Genomic DNA, 14530 nt, shown 5'->3' with positions numbered 1-14530 from the left:
CAGAATTACACCCATAGCTTAACATTTTTTTTTCTTAAATCATCTATTGTTGCACAATCTGGGTGCTGTGATGATAGTGATGAACGTAATTCTCAATACTGTGCTAAAATATTTATGGTGGAACAAAGAAAGGGTAGTTGAGAGGAACTCAGTATTATTTTTACCCAAGTATAGCATGACCTATGATCAGTTAACATGCTTAAATTAACATCTTTGTTACTACTATACCTATTTTTCAGTAGGAGAAAGCCGTGAGTCCCATTAATATACTCCATTGTCATGGCAGAGCTCTCTTGAAAGAAAACACTTTTTTGGGGTATGTGCTGCTGGGGATCAAACACAGGGCCCATACCAGTCAAGCTCTCCACTGAGTTACAACTCAGCCTAAACAAAGCATGTCTTGATTGATTAGGCTCTCTGAAGTTTCATATTTATATTTTTCTTCCATAACAATGTGGTATCACTGTGCGTGAAAACCAAGAGTGTAAACGTAGGTTCTGTGTACTAAGGAAGTAACATAAATTAGAATTAACCTGCTATTGCTCTATTATATATTCAGGTTACCTTTTTTTGGTACCAGGGATCAAACTTGGGACCTTGCACTTGCGAGGCAAGCGCCAGAACCACTGAGCTAAATCCCTGGCCCTATATTCACATTTAAATATGAAAAATACCACACAGAAAACAGAAACATTTTTAAAAAAAGATTTAAGATCATAAATACATCGTTGTTGTCACAACACATTTCAGAATTTTTTAAAAAACAAACATTTTGGCTTTTTAAGAAAAAGATTTTCTTTTAAAAATCAATTCCCTCATCATTGAAAGGACCTGTACATTTTTAAACTTTCCAGTCTCCTAAGGCACAATATTTAATCAGAATGCCAGTATCAACCACCTTGCTGTAGTAGGAGTAAGAGGCAAACTACTGACACTAAGAAAAACAAAATTTCTGGAAAAAATCATCAGTCACTCAAGAGAAAGGTGGAAGAACAGACTAATGAGCATGTGAAGAAGGCCTACTGTTGTTACACAGGACTTTGTTTTTTAAAAATTAAAGTATTTTAACTCAAACAGGATTAATTCACCACAGAGTAGCTATGAGAGAAGAGGATTGGCAAAATACAGTGTATTTTCCTTAGGAGGACATAGGGGGAAAACTCAACTCAGAATAATGTACAGAGGGGCAAACATCACCTACAGCCCAGATCTGATTCCTAGTTTATTACTGGGGTTCAGGCAGGTCCAGAAAATGAGCTGCAAGGAAGACAAGGCCAAAAGGACACCTAGCTAGGAAGCATCTGCTTTCTACACACAGCCCACTCCAGCCTGCCGTGCATCAGTTGAGATGTCCTGAAATACTAAAACAGATGCTTAATTATATTTATCCAACCAAAAAGTTATTTAAAATATAAAATTTAAGATTCCTCATTTTAACTCTGCCTTCTGTTACACCAACTAAGCTATTAATCAAATGTAGTGATTTAGTGTTACTTGTAAAAGAGAAAACCCAAAGTAAGTGATTGTCCACAGATGAAACATGGGATGAGGTTCATGATTGACTTAATCATGGAGTGTTAGTCAACTGTAAACCTTGAAAGTTAAGACTAGGAATTGTGTGTATGAGACACATTAGAGTACAACAACAGGAGGGGCAAGGAAGCCAGTTTGTCATTCCAATTCCGACAAAGTACAAGGTCTTCGAAATTCTTGTCCACGTTCATGGAGCCATTTATTGGACACTGTGAGAGAGAAAAATATAATAATTATATATTATTTTTCTTCCCTTCTAAAACCTGGTCTATGAAAAAGTTAACATGAATTGTAAGTTCAAGACCAAAACCATATAAAGGTAGATGCCAATTAAACACTGGAAACAGAAAATGTTACACATATCTTAAAGTACATATTTATATATGTAGGTGTGTATACACATGTGTAGGTATATTTGAGTCTATGCATTTCCTAAAGTTTCTAATGTTCAATGTGAGGCTTGGAATGAGACACAAGTGGAATTAAGATACAGATACAGGGGCTGGGGATGTAGCTCAGCGGCACCACGCCTGCCTCACAAGTGCAAGGTCCTGAGTTCGATCCCCAGTACCAAAAAAAAAAGAAGATACAGATCAAGCAGAACACTTTTTTTTGGTATCAGGGATTGAACTCAGGACCTTCCACTTGTGAGGCAGGCGCGGTACCGCTGAGCTATATCTCCGGCCCGTGCAGAATGTTTTTTACCTACTGTCAAAGTACAACCCTCAAAATACAAAGACACATTAAAGATCAATGCTCCAGTCTACAGGAGCAACACTCTGACCAATCCCTGGTGTTATGGACCCATTAGGATTCCTTGGTCCCAAGACACTTTTAAAATTGCACCCCCCCAAAAATTAATTTTCTACTTCTTCATCTCTGGTATAAAAGAACCCAATCACTGGCATTGGCATGTACTAAGTCAAGTAGTTACCTTAATTCTTTTTTTTTTTTTTTTTGGTACTGGGGATCAAACTCAGGACCTTGCACTTGCCAGGCAGGCACAGCACCACTGAACTAAATCCCTGGCGTGGTATCTTAATTCTTTTTTTTTTTTTGGTACCGGGGATCGAACTCGGGTCCTTGTGCTTGCGCAGCAGGTGGAAAACCACTGAGCTAAATCCCCGACCCTGGTAATCTTAATTCTTAATCGCTCTTCTATCTTCACCAGCCCTTGTATCCAGTCTTTACTAATCCAACCCCATCAGTGTCCTTACTTGTCTCTCAAATCTGTTTGTTCCCCAACCTTTCACTGCTGCTGCAGCAAAGCCTTTCATCATTGCCCACTTAGATAACACAAAGAGCTTTGAAAACCTGATGTCCTCACCCAACCTCCCCTCATTGTAGTCTATTGGCTCACAGACCTTATCCTTGGGGGAGATCTTTAAACTCTGGTGAATGAGCCTCACTCCTCTCTCAAACAGTAATGGTAGACACATGTGGAAAGTGACACACCGAAATGGATATATTTTCTTTTTCACTGTGCAAGTGGCTGTGCAAGGTGCCCTACCCTTCAAGTTCTGCACCCTAGGTGCTACTCTAGCCTGACAATAATCTTGGCCCCTAATGTGCCTGCAAATCTGTTGACTTATCTTGAGAACCAAATGTAAAAGTTAAGCTTTGAGGAAGGCTCCCCACTTTATTCTGATTTATCTGTTAGTATATAGCCTCGGATTGTGAATCTCTTGAGGGGAAGATATTGTCTTATTTAACTTTGAGTCAATCTTTCTTGGAATGATAAATGGAAATGGAGTTTTAAAAATCTGTCAACAAGCTGGGCGTGGTGGCGCATGCATGCTTGAGGTCCCAGCACTTAGGAGGCAGAGGCAGGAGGATCACCACGAGTTTGAGACTAGCCTGGACTACATAATGAGTTCAAGACGAGTCTGAACTATAAAGTGAAACCCTGTCTCAAAAAAAAAAAAAAGAAAAATCTGTCATCAAAATTCTGATCTGAACAATGCAAATTCATGCTAAGATCAGGAACTTTTAGTTGGAATCCCATCCAATGTTAATGTCATATTAGGTAAAGTTATGGGAGAGAGGTTGTTCAAAGGTATAGATTAGTTTCAAAATGAAACAAAAATCAGCCAGGTGTGGTGGTGCACACTTATAATCTCAGCACACTGTAGGGAGAATGAGGCAGGAGATCAAAAGTTGAAGCCCAGCCCAGGCAACTTAGAAACCCTGTCTCAAAATGATAAAATAAGAGCATTGGGGCTATGATTTGGTGTAAAAGGCCCTGGATTCAACCCCTAGGACCACCGGGAAAAAAAAAAGACAAAAATCACAAATTCTTTTTATGGAATACAGGAAATAGTTACCCCATTTGTTTCCAACTAGTACTGGACAGGCTGCATGCCGTGTACTATAGTCTCCTTCTCCACTGGCAAACAGATTATACCAGAAAACAGCAGTTCCCTGTGGAGAACAATTCCAAATTAGCACAAATAAATGTCACATTATCATTTTCTACAGTACATAAATGCTCTGTTCCCTCCACAGTAGCAATATATCTTCCTCTAATTTAATTCTGAAAGTGAGTTATCACTTTAAAAACTTGATCATAGAAAAAAGTTAATAACACAAAGCTGCTTGCCAAAAATGTTTGCCAAAACAAAGATAGCAAACCTAGCAATAGCAGAATGGATGGGACAAAAAATCATATAAAAACCAATATACAAATGAAAACTTTAAAATACTAATCTGTGGTTGTTCCTTACACTAGATATTCATGTACCATAAAACCCAAAACTTTACCTAGAGATAATCAGAGATAAGGTAGTCCTTAAGTACCTTTAAAAATGTTCATAATTCATCAATTAGACCATGAAATACGGGTATATCTCTTCCTCAGAGGGGAAAAATAGACAAAAAATAAAACAAAACCTCCCTAACAAACCACACTTACTTTTTTGGGCCAAACACTAGCTCCTACTTCAGGAAAAACGGTGGCTCCTCCTGCAGACACATCGCTCATCTGCAAGAGAGCAGGCATTATTCCCAAAGATGTTGATAAAGCACACCACTGCACACAGGATTTGATACTGAAATCCTGGAAACACACAGACTTCTGCTTGCACAGCTAGGTTCTGCGTGCTATTCAGTTTTTAAAAAATAAAATGCTTTTCAGCTTATATGCATAAATTTAAAAATTGCAGGGCCGGGGATTTAGCTCAGTGGTGCTGCCGCCTGCCTCACAAGTGTGCAAGGTCCTGAGTTTGATCCCCAGTACTGCAAAAAAAAACAAAAACAAAAAAACTCCAAAAAGTAATGATTAACAAAAAAGGGAGAGAAAAAGAAATGACTTAAAATCAATATATCAAGGAATGCAGAGATATAAATATGTATTTTACTAAACTAGAAGGTAATCTCCATAAATTTTGACAAAAATTTTCATGTTTTGTTCATTGCTGATCTTCAGCATCTAGAAAAGTATTTCAAGAATATGAAGTGCTCAGTACATATTTCTGTAAACAAAACTTAAAATAGAAACAAAAATAAACTAAAATTAGCTTTATCATTTCTCATGCCACAAAATCAACCTGTATTAAAATTAGAAGATTATAGAGCTGGGTGTGTGTTGCATGCCTGAAATCCCAGCACTTGGGAGGCTGAGGCATGAGGATCACCATGAGTTCAAGGCCAGCCCAGGCTACACGGTGAGTTTGAGGCCAGCCTGAACTACATAGGGAGACCCTGTCTCAAAAAACAAACAAGATTATGGGCTGGGGATTTAGCTCACTGGCACTGTGTGTGCCTGCCTCGCAAGAGTAAGGTCCTGATTCAATCCCCGGTACCAAAAAAAAAAGTAAGGTCCTGAGTTCAATCGCTGGTACCGAAATAAATAAAATTAGAAGATTAAAGGATTAAATAGTCATAGAGGTAATTTAGAATAAAAACACAAACCCTCTACACTAACTAAAAACACATGTTCACCAAAATAAGGCAAAGGAAGCAGATGGTGAAGATGGCTTAAAAGCAACACTAGCAGGGCTGGGGATTTAGCACAGTGGCACTGTGCCTGCCTCGCAAGCACAAGGTCCTGAGTTCAATGCCCGTTACCCCCCAAAAAAGCAACACAAGCAGAACGCATAGACAGATTCTGATTGTATCACAAAACCCACTGTTAGCAGAGCTGCCTCTAAAGTGACTTAAAAACAATGGAAAGATAAGATCTGTTAGCCAAATGCTGTCCCAAAGAACACAAAGTATTCATATCAAACAGTTTAAATCAAGGTAAAAAGTATTAAATGAAGGATATTTTATAGTAATAAATATATAATGAGTGGCTAACAGCTCTTAAGCAATGAGAAAATTAACCCTGGTGAGATGTAAAAGTTGTACATGAAAGTATGTGGCCCAGTAGGAATAGTATAAAGTAATGAAAAAAATTAATACAAAACTAGTTAAAATGCTATGTAACTATTTTAGGAAAACAGGAAGGGTATATACATTAAAAAGAAAATAATCCAATATATGGATAGTAGACCAAATAATATAACATCAGTGTTCATAAAGCAAAGTAATATGTGAAGAAACAAACCCAAGAACAAAAGAAACATTAGTGGTTCTTAAACATAGGAAAAGATGCTCAATTTAACAAGAGATACAAATTAAGATACAAGAGATACAAATTAGAACAGTAACTGCCAATTTGACAAGTGAAAGATGTATAGAGCAAGATGACTGCTACAGCTCTGTGGAGAACTCACTTCTAGGAAGTATACAATCCTTCATAGCAGAACCTACCAGCTTCTCTCCTGGTTTTTCCCTTTGTGATATTTATCTCTTATTTTTATTTTAGTTATGTACCTTACATCTTTTTGGAAACAAAATGGAGTTGTGAGGGGGGTGGAAATAGGGAAGAAAGGAGAAAGAGAGAAGGAAGGAAAGACGGTGAGAAGGTAGATGGTGATAGGAAAGGAGGCAGGGAGAGAGGAAGGATATAGATAGAGCAGAAAGAGAGGTGGGGAGTGAGATACTACAGATGGCAAAAGGAGATACAGTTTCATAAAATTCAAATGGTAAGACTGAGAAAGGATGAAATGAGTACAATTAAGTCTAGATATAAAATACATCTTTCTAAATTAAAGGTTACAATACATCCTGATCTGTCTCACCCTTCATGCTTGGGGGCAGTGCTGGGGACTGAATCCAGGCCCTTGTGCATGGTAAGCACACAAGCTGTCTACCACTGAGCTACACCTTCAGCACTGCATGCTTTCTTCACATGCACCTCAAGTGGTAGTAGGTCTATGTTCCATCACCTTGAAGTGAGGCAGACCTTTGCAAATGCTTCAATTAATAGAATACACCAGGAATTACACTATATGACTTCAGAGGGTAAGTCATAAAATGCCTTGACTTTTGAATTGCTCCTTTGAGATGTTTGCTCTTGCAATACAGCAATATGATGCTGTGAGGAAGCCCAGGCTTCATGGATTGGCCAAAACTGTTGGTAGGCTGGCCAACAGCCAGCCTCAGCCTTCAAGATCACTACAGTGCCAGACCAAATGCATGAGACCAGGAACCATGAGGTGAGCCTAGTCAACCTCACAACCATGAGAGATGAGAGATGATACTAAAAGGACCATTATTTCAAACCATTCAGTTTTGGGATGATTTGTTGTGCAAACAATGGGAAACTGGAACAAATTTTATGATTGTGACAATTTTTAGGTTGGAAACAGATCTCAGTGGTGAAGTATGTGCACCAGTGATGCCCTTTGTTTGATTCCCAGCACCACAAACACAGAAACTAGATTGTTGACATGTATCAATATATTAATTTTTTTTGGTACTGGGGATTGAATTTCAATATATTAATTTTTTTAAAAAATAAGATCATACTGTTGAAACTTTAAACACTGTAAGAGTAGTCACTGTTGGAGGGGCTTCTAAGGTATTCAAATGTACTATTTCTTGATTTGGGTGCTGAATACCAGCTGCATCACTCTTCTGATATACTTTTTTAGTATATGTGCTGCTAAAGCAAGCACGTCTTCTGATATAGTTTAATAAAAATTTAATTTGGAAGAAAAGTTTACTAAAATAATATGTGTATGTATATATATACATATTATTCTAAAATATTAATGATTACTTTTAAGTAGGGTGCTATCGGTAATTTTAATTTTCCTCTTTAGGTTTTCCCAAGTTTCTACAACAAACATCCATATTCCCAAACTTTAAAAGTTGCAAATGGAAAAAATTGTTAACACCTTTTACTTGGTCATAAAAGTTTAAACTACAATGTTAAGGAACTATGCTAAATAAACTTAACTGAACACATCAAAATAAATGAATCATGTGATCAAATCTCAACTTAAAAATTTTAGCCATCACTTACATAAAACAGCCACGTGGCAATTCTATTTCCTGTCCCCAGTTCTTTGAAAGCATCTGGCTCATCTTTCTGTGAAAAAAATAACCCCAGAAAATTAAATGGTATAAAATTCAGTAATGTAAATACTCCAGTGACAACTAAGCATCAGTAGCATTGTGGCTGCCTGGCAAGTGCAAGGTCCTGGGTTCAATTCCTGGTACTGGTGAAAAAAAGAATATGCCAAAAATAACCCCAATAGGTTCCCATGTAATTTGAGTACTATAAACACTTCCCACTCAAGTACTTGCTAATTGTTGATTCATCTCACACTGGATATTTTTGACATAATTATTGGGGGGAAAATAAACAGATTCTTGGCCTAAACAGTATCAACCAATATCAACTAAACACAGACTATTTTAAAAATTAATGCCTATAATTTTAGCTTCCAAAAAAATAAGACACAAGAGCCACCTCTTAGCTATATTCATGAAATTTGTTCTCCATGGGTAAAAAATACACAGTAAGATTTACTTTCAACTCACAACCCACTCAAATATTTAGTGTTATGATGATTGTCTTTCTTTTGGATAGTCAATACTTTAATCAGGCTGGAGACTTCATATCTACTATTTAAATCTAAATTAAGATACAAACTCTTGGCGTTACCCCAGAAAAATGAAAATGTATTTTTTCATACAGAAATTTATACACATCATTTATAATAACAACTAAAAACTACCCAGAGGTATTACCCATGGATGACTACTCAGCAACAGACAGAACTCACTACTGATGCATGGAAGAACTTGAGGGTGAACCTCAAGGCAATTATAGTGGGTGAAGAAAATCTCAAAAGGATACATGTTGGGGACCGGGGATTTAGCTCAGTGGTTCTGCTACCTGCTTCGCAAGCTCAAGGACCAGAGTTCAATCCCCAGTATCAGGAAAAAAAAAAAAAAAGGATACATGTTGTATGGTTCCATTCATGAATTAACATTATTAAAAATAGAGAATATTGGTTACCAGCAGTAGGGGTGGGAGGACACAGGGTATGTGGAGTTCTGCAAGAGAACCTTGTTGTGATACATGATAGATCTTGACTGTGATAGTAATTACATAAAGCTACATATGTGATAAAACAGCACAGAGCCATACACAGAAACAAATGAAATATGAATGAACTCTGTGGCCAATGCCAAATTCCTGGTTTTGACAGTGTACTATAGTTATATAAGGGGTTGACCCGGGGGCAGCTGCAGGAAGGGTGCATGGGACCTCCCTGCACATTCATTACTTCCTATGAATCAATACTTCAAAACAAAAAGCTAAAACCACACAATTTAGTTTTGTAACGTCAGGGTTGTCACTGTATAGTCTTTCACATCATCAAAACTCCTCACATATTTAACAGTAAAATCTATTCTTTGTAGGTCTTCATATAAAAAGAACCCAAGATTCTGGGATTGAGCCACAAAAGGGCTATTACACAATACAGACTGTGTTTTCTTTCAAACGAATCTACCCTTCCTTAATAATGGTATTACATCAAGGACTTTGTTGAAATATGTGATGTATTCATTAGAATTTTAAGTATTTTAAGTAATTATGGTAAACCTTAAATTAATTAAGATTTAGTAATACCATCATTTATAGCTGAATATATTAAGTAAAAAGAGACCAATACTTATTAGTCTTAAATCAAGAATCCCCATCTAGTAGCACAAACTTTTTAAGAGCTGATTTAATACCCTACCCTACTCTCCACTACAATATCTTTACATATTTTATGGGGTTTTTTTGTCTGTCTTTTGAGATGGTGTCTTACTACGTTGTCCAGGATGCTGTGAACTCCTGGTCTCAAGAGATCCTCCTGCCTTAGCCTCCTAAGTTGTTGGAACAACTAGGTATGCACACCACTGCAACCCTGATTCTTCTGCTTTTTACTCTTCTGTCTCAAAATGCAGTCTGGTAATTGCTTCACTACTTCACTTCATCTGTTTCTAAACTGTTTTTAACTTATCCATTACATTTTAAATACCATCAATTATTTTTTTTCTTTTAGAACTTCCTTTGGCTTACTTTTCAAATATGGTAAATCATTTTGATAGTTTGTTATTTTTGCCCCATCCCTTTTTTCCCCCTACATGTTATGCACTTTGCATTCTGTGTCTGATTACTGGAGTATTTAAAATCTTGGAGATGTCTAAATAAGTTGGTTGCTTCAGTCTTAACAGTGTCTTATTACCAGCTAATGATTTTTTAAAAACTGAGTCCATATTTAGCTAAGAATGAGCTAAATATCTTAGAATGAGGAGCTTCTCTCCAGGGAGGATGAGTTTGTTTGTGTAAGATTAAGAACACTATCAAACTGAACGACTTTTGTTTCTTCTCTCAGAGTAGTGAAAATTCAAATCCCAGATCACCTGAGGGCAGGCATATGCTTTTAAATTCCCAGAAGCAGCTACCCACACACACCCCAGCCACAATGCAAACAAACCACTCTCCTTCAGGCTCCAGCCTAAAAGCTGGTCATTTTTAAACTCATCCTTCACATGACTCATCTTCACAAAGATGCCACCCTTCTGGGGTGCATAACTAGATGTTATACATGAGTCTCAGGTTCAGCAGGCCACATTGTGGTGGGTCCTCTCACAGAGCTGATAAGACAAAGCCCCAGGTTCCTGGAGGAACGTGCCCCCAGCTTTACTGTCTAATTTTAGGCTCTAGGTCTCTTTCTTTGTTCAGTTTTGCCTTTAGATACACCCTTTACTTGCTTCCAGGCTTACCGAAGTACCTTAACTATTGAGTATCAAGGTGTTTTTAACTGCTGAAAAGCTTCCAAAGTATCAACTTCCACAAATTTCAAATAGGCTATGAACTTTTAATACCAAAAGAACAGAATCTGTGCTTGCTGCAGCAGCACATATACTAAAAAGAAGAGAATAGACATGTTGACAATTCTCCTCTTCAGCAAACTCTACTCAGGTTCCTCTGAATTCTCTTTGCAACTAGGCCTTGACTTCTTGTTCATCTCTACATTGTCCAGTTTTAGCAAGTGTTCTGCCAAACCAGTGCAGCCAGAACCTCCCATCCTTGATACATACTCAGGTTCCTCATCTTCCACTATCCCCGGGTGACATATGATCTCCCTGCCCTAACTGAAAAAATTCTATTAGGTCTGGGTAGCCCGAATCATCCCTTATCTTTTTTGGTAATTTTTCATTTACTGATTGCCTCCCTGCTCCTTGGCTATAAATTCCTCCCTTTCCTTATTGTATTTGGAGTTAAGCTTAATCTCTCACCCTCACTGCAAACCCCCACTGCTGTGATCCCTGTAACTATCACAATAACCTTCCCTTGAATGGAGTCCACCTTAGTTTTAACAAGTGTTAGGAAATCTTTTTCTTCAACAGTGTAATGTCTAAATTTCAGGGATTGGTTGTGGTCTCCATTTCTTTTACTTACTCGTGCAAAGTCAAAATGAGGTTCATATTGTCCTCCAACTCCATAATTTGCTACCTGAAGGGAAGAAAGAAAGCATGAATGAAAGAACTGTCAAGATTACTAAAAAAAAAATCTATGAGTCTCATTTTGGTCTCTAATATAGTTAGATATTGCAAGAGAAATGAAAAAGTATTTAAAATCAATGGGAATTTTGAAAACAAGGACGGAAAACTAAGGATAGCTACCATGTGTTTTCTCTTTAGCAAACATTTGGGGGATATGTATTTCCCTAATTTATAACTTGAAGTAAAATCCTGAGATTTCTAATTATTTTCACAATTACTGCCTCTTGGAATTTAAAATAAAAATGTTTTGGGGGGCACTGGAGATTGAACACAGGGTCTTGGTGCATGCCAACCTAGAACTCTTCCCCTAAGATACATCACCAATCCTTTTGTGAGACAAAGTCTTGCTTGGCTGCCCAGGCTGGCTTTAAACTTGTGATCTTTCTGCCTCTGCCTCCTGAATACAAATTATTCTTGGTAAGTTTTTAAAAAAGAAATAAAACACTATTTCTCAATATTTTTAAACTGCAGGGCTGGGGATTTGGCTCAGTGGTGCCTGCACCTGGCTTGCAAGCTCAAGGTCCTGAGTTCAATCCCCAGTACAAAAAAATATATTTTTTAAAGCTGCAACTGACAAGTGTTACTGCCAAGACAATGATGAAAGTCACATAAAAATAACGAAATTGGACTCCTCTAACCTCACAACCATATGCAGAAATTAACTTAAAGTGGATCAAAGACCTGAATATAAGTATAAATTAAAATTTTTAGGGCCCAAGGGTGTAGCTCAAAAGTACAGTGTGAGTTTAGTATGCTTAATGCTACAATCCCCTGTGCCAAATATAAAAACTGTAAAACTCTTAGGTGAAAACATACGTGTAAATCTTAGTGTCTTTGGATTAGGTAATGGTTTCTCAGACACTTAAAAGGAATAAGCAACAAAAAAAAATATAAGAATTAGACTTCATCAAAATTAACAAGTTTTGGGCCAGGGATTTAGCTCAGTGGTTCTGGTGCCTGCCTCGCAAGCCCAAGGTCCCTGAGTTCAATCCCCAGTACAAAAAAAAAAAAAAAATTAAGTTTTGTGCCAATGGATACCATCGAGAGAGTTAAAAAGACAATTCCCACAATGGGAGCATGTATTTGGAAATCATTTATCCAACAAGAGTCTACCATCAAGAATATATAAAGAACACTTAAAACTTAACAGAAAGACACAAAATTCAATTTGAAAATGGGCCACAGATTTGAATAGACTTATTTTTCACATAAGATATAGAAATGACTAATATGCACATAAAATGTGCAACATCATTAGTCATCAGGAATATGCAAATGAAAACCATAATGAGATAGAACTTCAATCTCACTAGAGTAGCTATAATAAAAAAGCAAGAACTGGACAGTAACAAGTGTCAGCAAGGTTGTGATGAAACTGGAGCCCTCATGCATTGCTGGTGGGATTATAAAATGGTACAGCCACCTTGGGAGCTCCTCAAATGTTAAACACAGAATTACTATATGAGCCAGAAAATCCACTCATAGATTTATACAAACCCAAAAGAAATTTAAATGTTCACACAAAAACTTGTGCAAGTGTTCACAGCAGAATTAAAACAATTTAATTATTTTAAAAAGACCAACATTCATCTTGGCCACTTGGGGAATGAAAAAATTACAGTGTACTTAATAAATGGTGGTGTTACGTATTTTTCATTTGCTTGTACATTTACACTTGACAGAGGTTTGTTTGTTTTGTTTGTCTGAGACAAGGTCTCACTATATAGCCCAGGCTGGTCTTGAACTGAATCCTCCTGCCTCAGCTTCCTGAGTGCTAGGATTATAGGCAGCCATCACCATATCTGGCTCTTGATATTTCTTCAAGTTTTGACAAAAATGTTAAAGGTTACAGAACAATCACAATTTCTTCCATTGATTATTAAAATTGCTTTGCATGGTTTCAGCTTACAGATCACTTTTTACAGTCCCAAACTAGGATGCAAGTCAAGGACTGCCTATTCAGTGTTAGGAAATCTCACTGGAAGCATCTCTTGAAGTGTAAAAGTAACTGGAGGCTAATGTGATTACCTACCTGTAGTTCCTCTGCTGTGGACACATCTAGTCCTGTTAGATCTTGTATCCTCATATTAATTCGAGACACCACAGGGTTTTCATAGCCAGAGAGCCAGGCACTAAGGACATGACAAAAAAATAGTTTTACTGATATTATTTCATTACATGAAGTCAAATGGCTGTAATTTAAAGTCATAATATAGAGGACAATAAACTTTTAAAGACATTTAGTTGATTTGCTTGTTTAATGTGATTTTTAAAATAATGAATATTTTAATTTTTAAAAGATGTTACATTTTACAGTTAGAAGTTGGAAAGGGAAAAAATCTCATAATTTTTCTATGAAAACAACTGGATTAATGAAAACTGTCTAAATGGAGGATATCTTTCTTGGTGATTTTCCCTCTAGATGAGGTCTCAAATACCTGGCTTGAATGATTAGCTGGGACTGCAGACAAATGCCACGGTGCCTGGCTTTCTAAAAGTTCTAGGCCAAAAACCTACAAAAGGAAAGTAACTGTTCTTTCTACATAAGGTACAGAAATTCACTGGGGTGCAGGTCAAAGGGGCTTCAGCCTGATCTATCTAATGTTTTGGTTTTTTTGTTGTTGTTTTGGTACCAGGGATTGGACTTGGGACCTCATGCTTGCGAGGCAGGCGACGGCACCACTGAGCTAAATCCCCGGCCCCTGATCTATCTAATGTTAATAGCACTTACAGGTAAGAAGTTCATATATAACTTGATTAAACAAAAATAAATTTTATAAAAGTACACAAATGAACCCACTAAAATGGTCATAAAGTGTTAGTGAGGATGTAGAAACCTCATACCTTGCTGGTGGGACTCTAAAATGGTGCATCCACTGTGAAAAACAGCTTGGCACATCCCCAAAATGTTAAAATAGAGTTACCATACAATCTAGCAATTCTACTTCTAGGTATATACCCATGAGAAATTAAATCATGTCTGCACAAAAACTTGTTACAGAAATGTTCACAGCAGCATTACTATTGATAGCCAAAGAAGTGACAACAACCTAAATGTCCATCAACTGATAGAGACTATAAAATGTGGTATATCCAT

At 37.2% G+C, this 14530-nt stretch overlaps 1 protein-coding gene and 1 long non-coding RNA gene across 6 annotated transcripts in view; one reads left to right on the top strand and one right to left on the bottom strand.

The window, feature by feature from the left end:
- Positions 1-14530, top strand: part of LOC110349577 (uncharacterized) — a 65370-nt gene that overhangs the window by 27120 nt on the left and 23720 nt on the right. Inside the window, exon 2 of the long non-coding RNA XR_002395603.2 lies at positions 14070-14166. This is a non-coding gene — a long non-coding RNA (uncharacterized LOC110349577). The remainder of the gene's footprint in view (positions 1-14069; positions 14167-14530) is intronic.
- P4ha1 (prolyl 4-hydroxylase subunit alpha 1) overlaps positions 692-14530 on the bottom strand; it is an 84467-nt gene continuing 70628 nt past the window's right edge. For all 5 annotated transcript variants that reach the window (XM_004846261.4, XM_087185420.1, XM_021259613.2 and 2 more), the window contains 6 exons: positions 13466-13565; positions 11330-11383; positions 7886-7951; positions 4445-4513; positions 3858-3954; positions 692-1742 (listed from right to left, as the gene is read on the bottom strand). In XM_004846261.4, coding sequence (XP_004846318.1) covers positions 1672-1742; positions 3858-3954; positions 4445-4513; positions 7886-7951; positions 11330-11383; positions 13466-13565 — 457 coding nt within the window. In that variant the 3' untranslated portion in view covers positions 692-1671. The remainder of the gene's footprint in view (positions 1743-3857; positions 3955-4444; positions 4514-7885; positions 7952-11329; positions 11384-13465; positions 13566-14530) is intronic.

The sequence above is a fragment of the Heterocephalus glaber genome, unplaced genomic scaffold (genome assembly GCF_053883595.1).
Source record: "Heterocephalus glaber isolate CG9 unplaced genomic scaffold, H.glaber_assembly_v1.0 deba00001497, whole genome shotgun sequence".
NCBI lineage: Eukaryota > Metazoa > Chordata > Mammalia > Rodentia > Bathyergidae > Heterocephalus > Heterocephalus glaber.
This window is presented reverse-complemented; position numbering and strand designations above follow the sequence as displayed.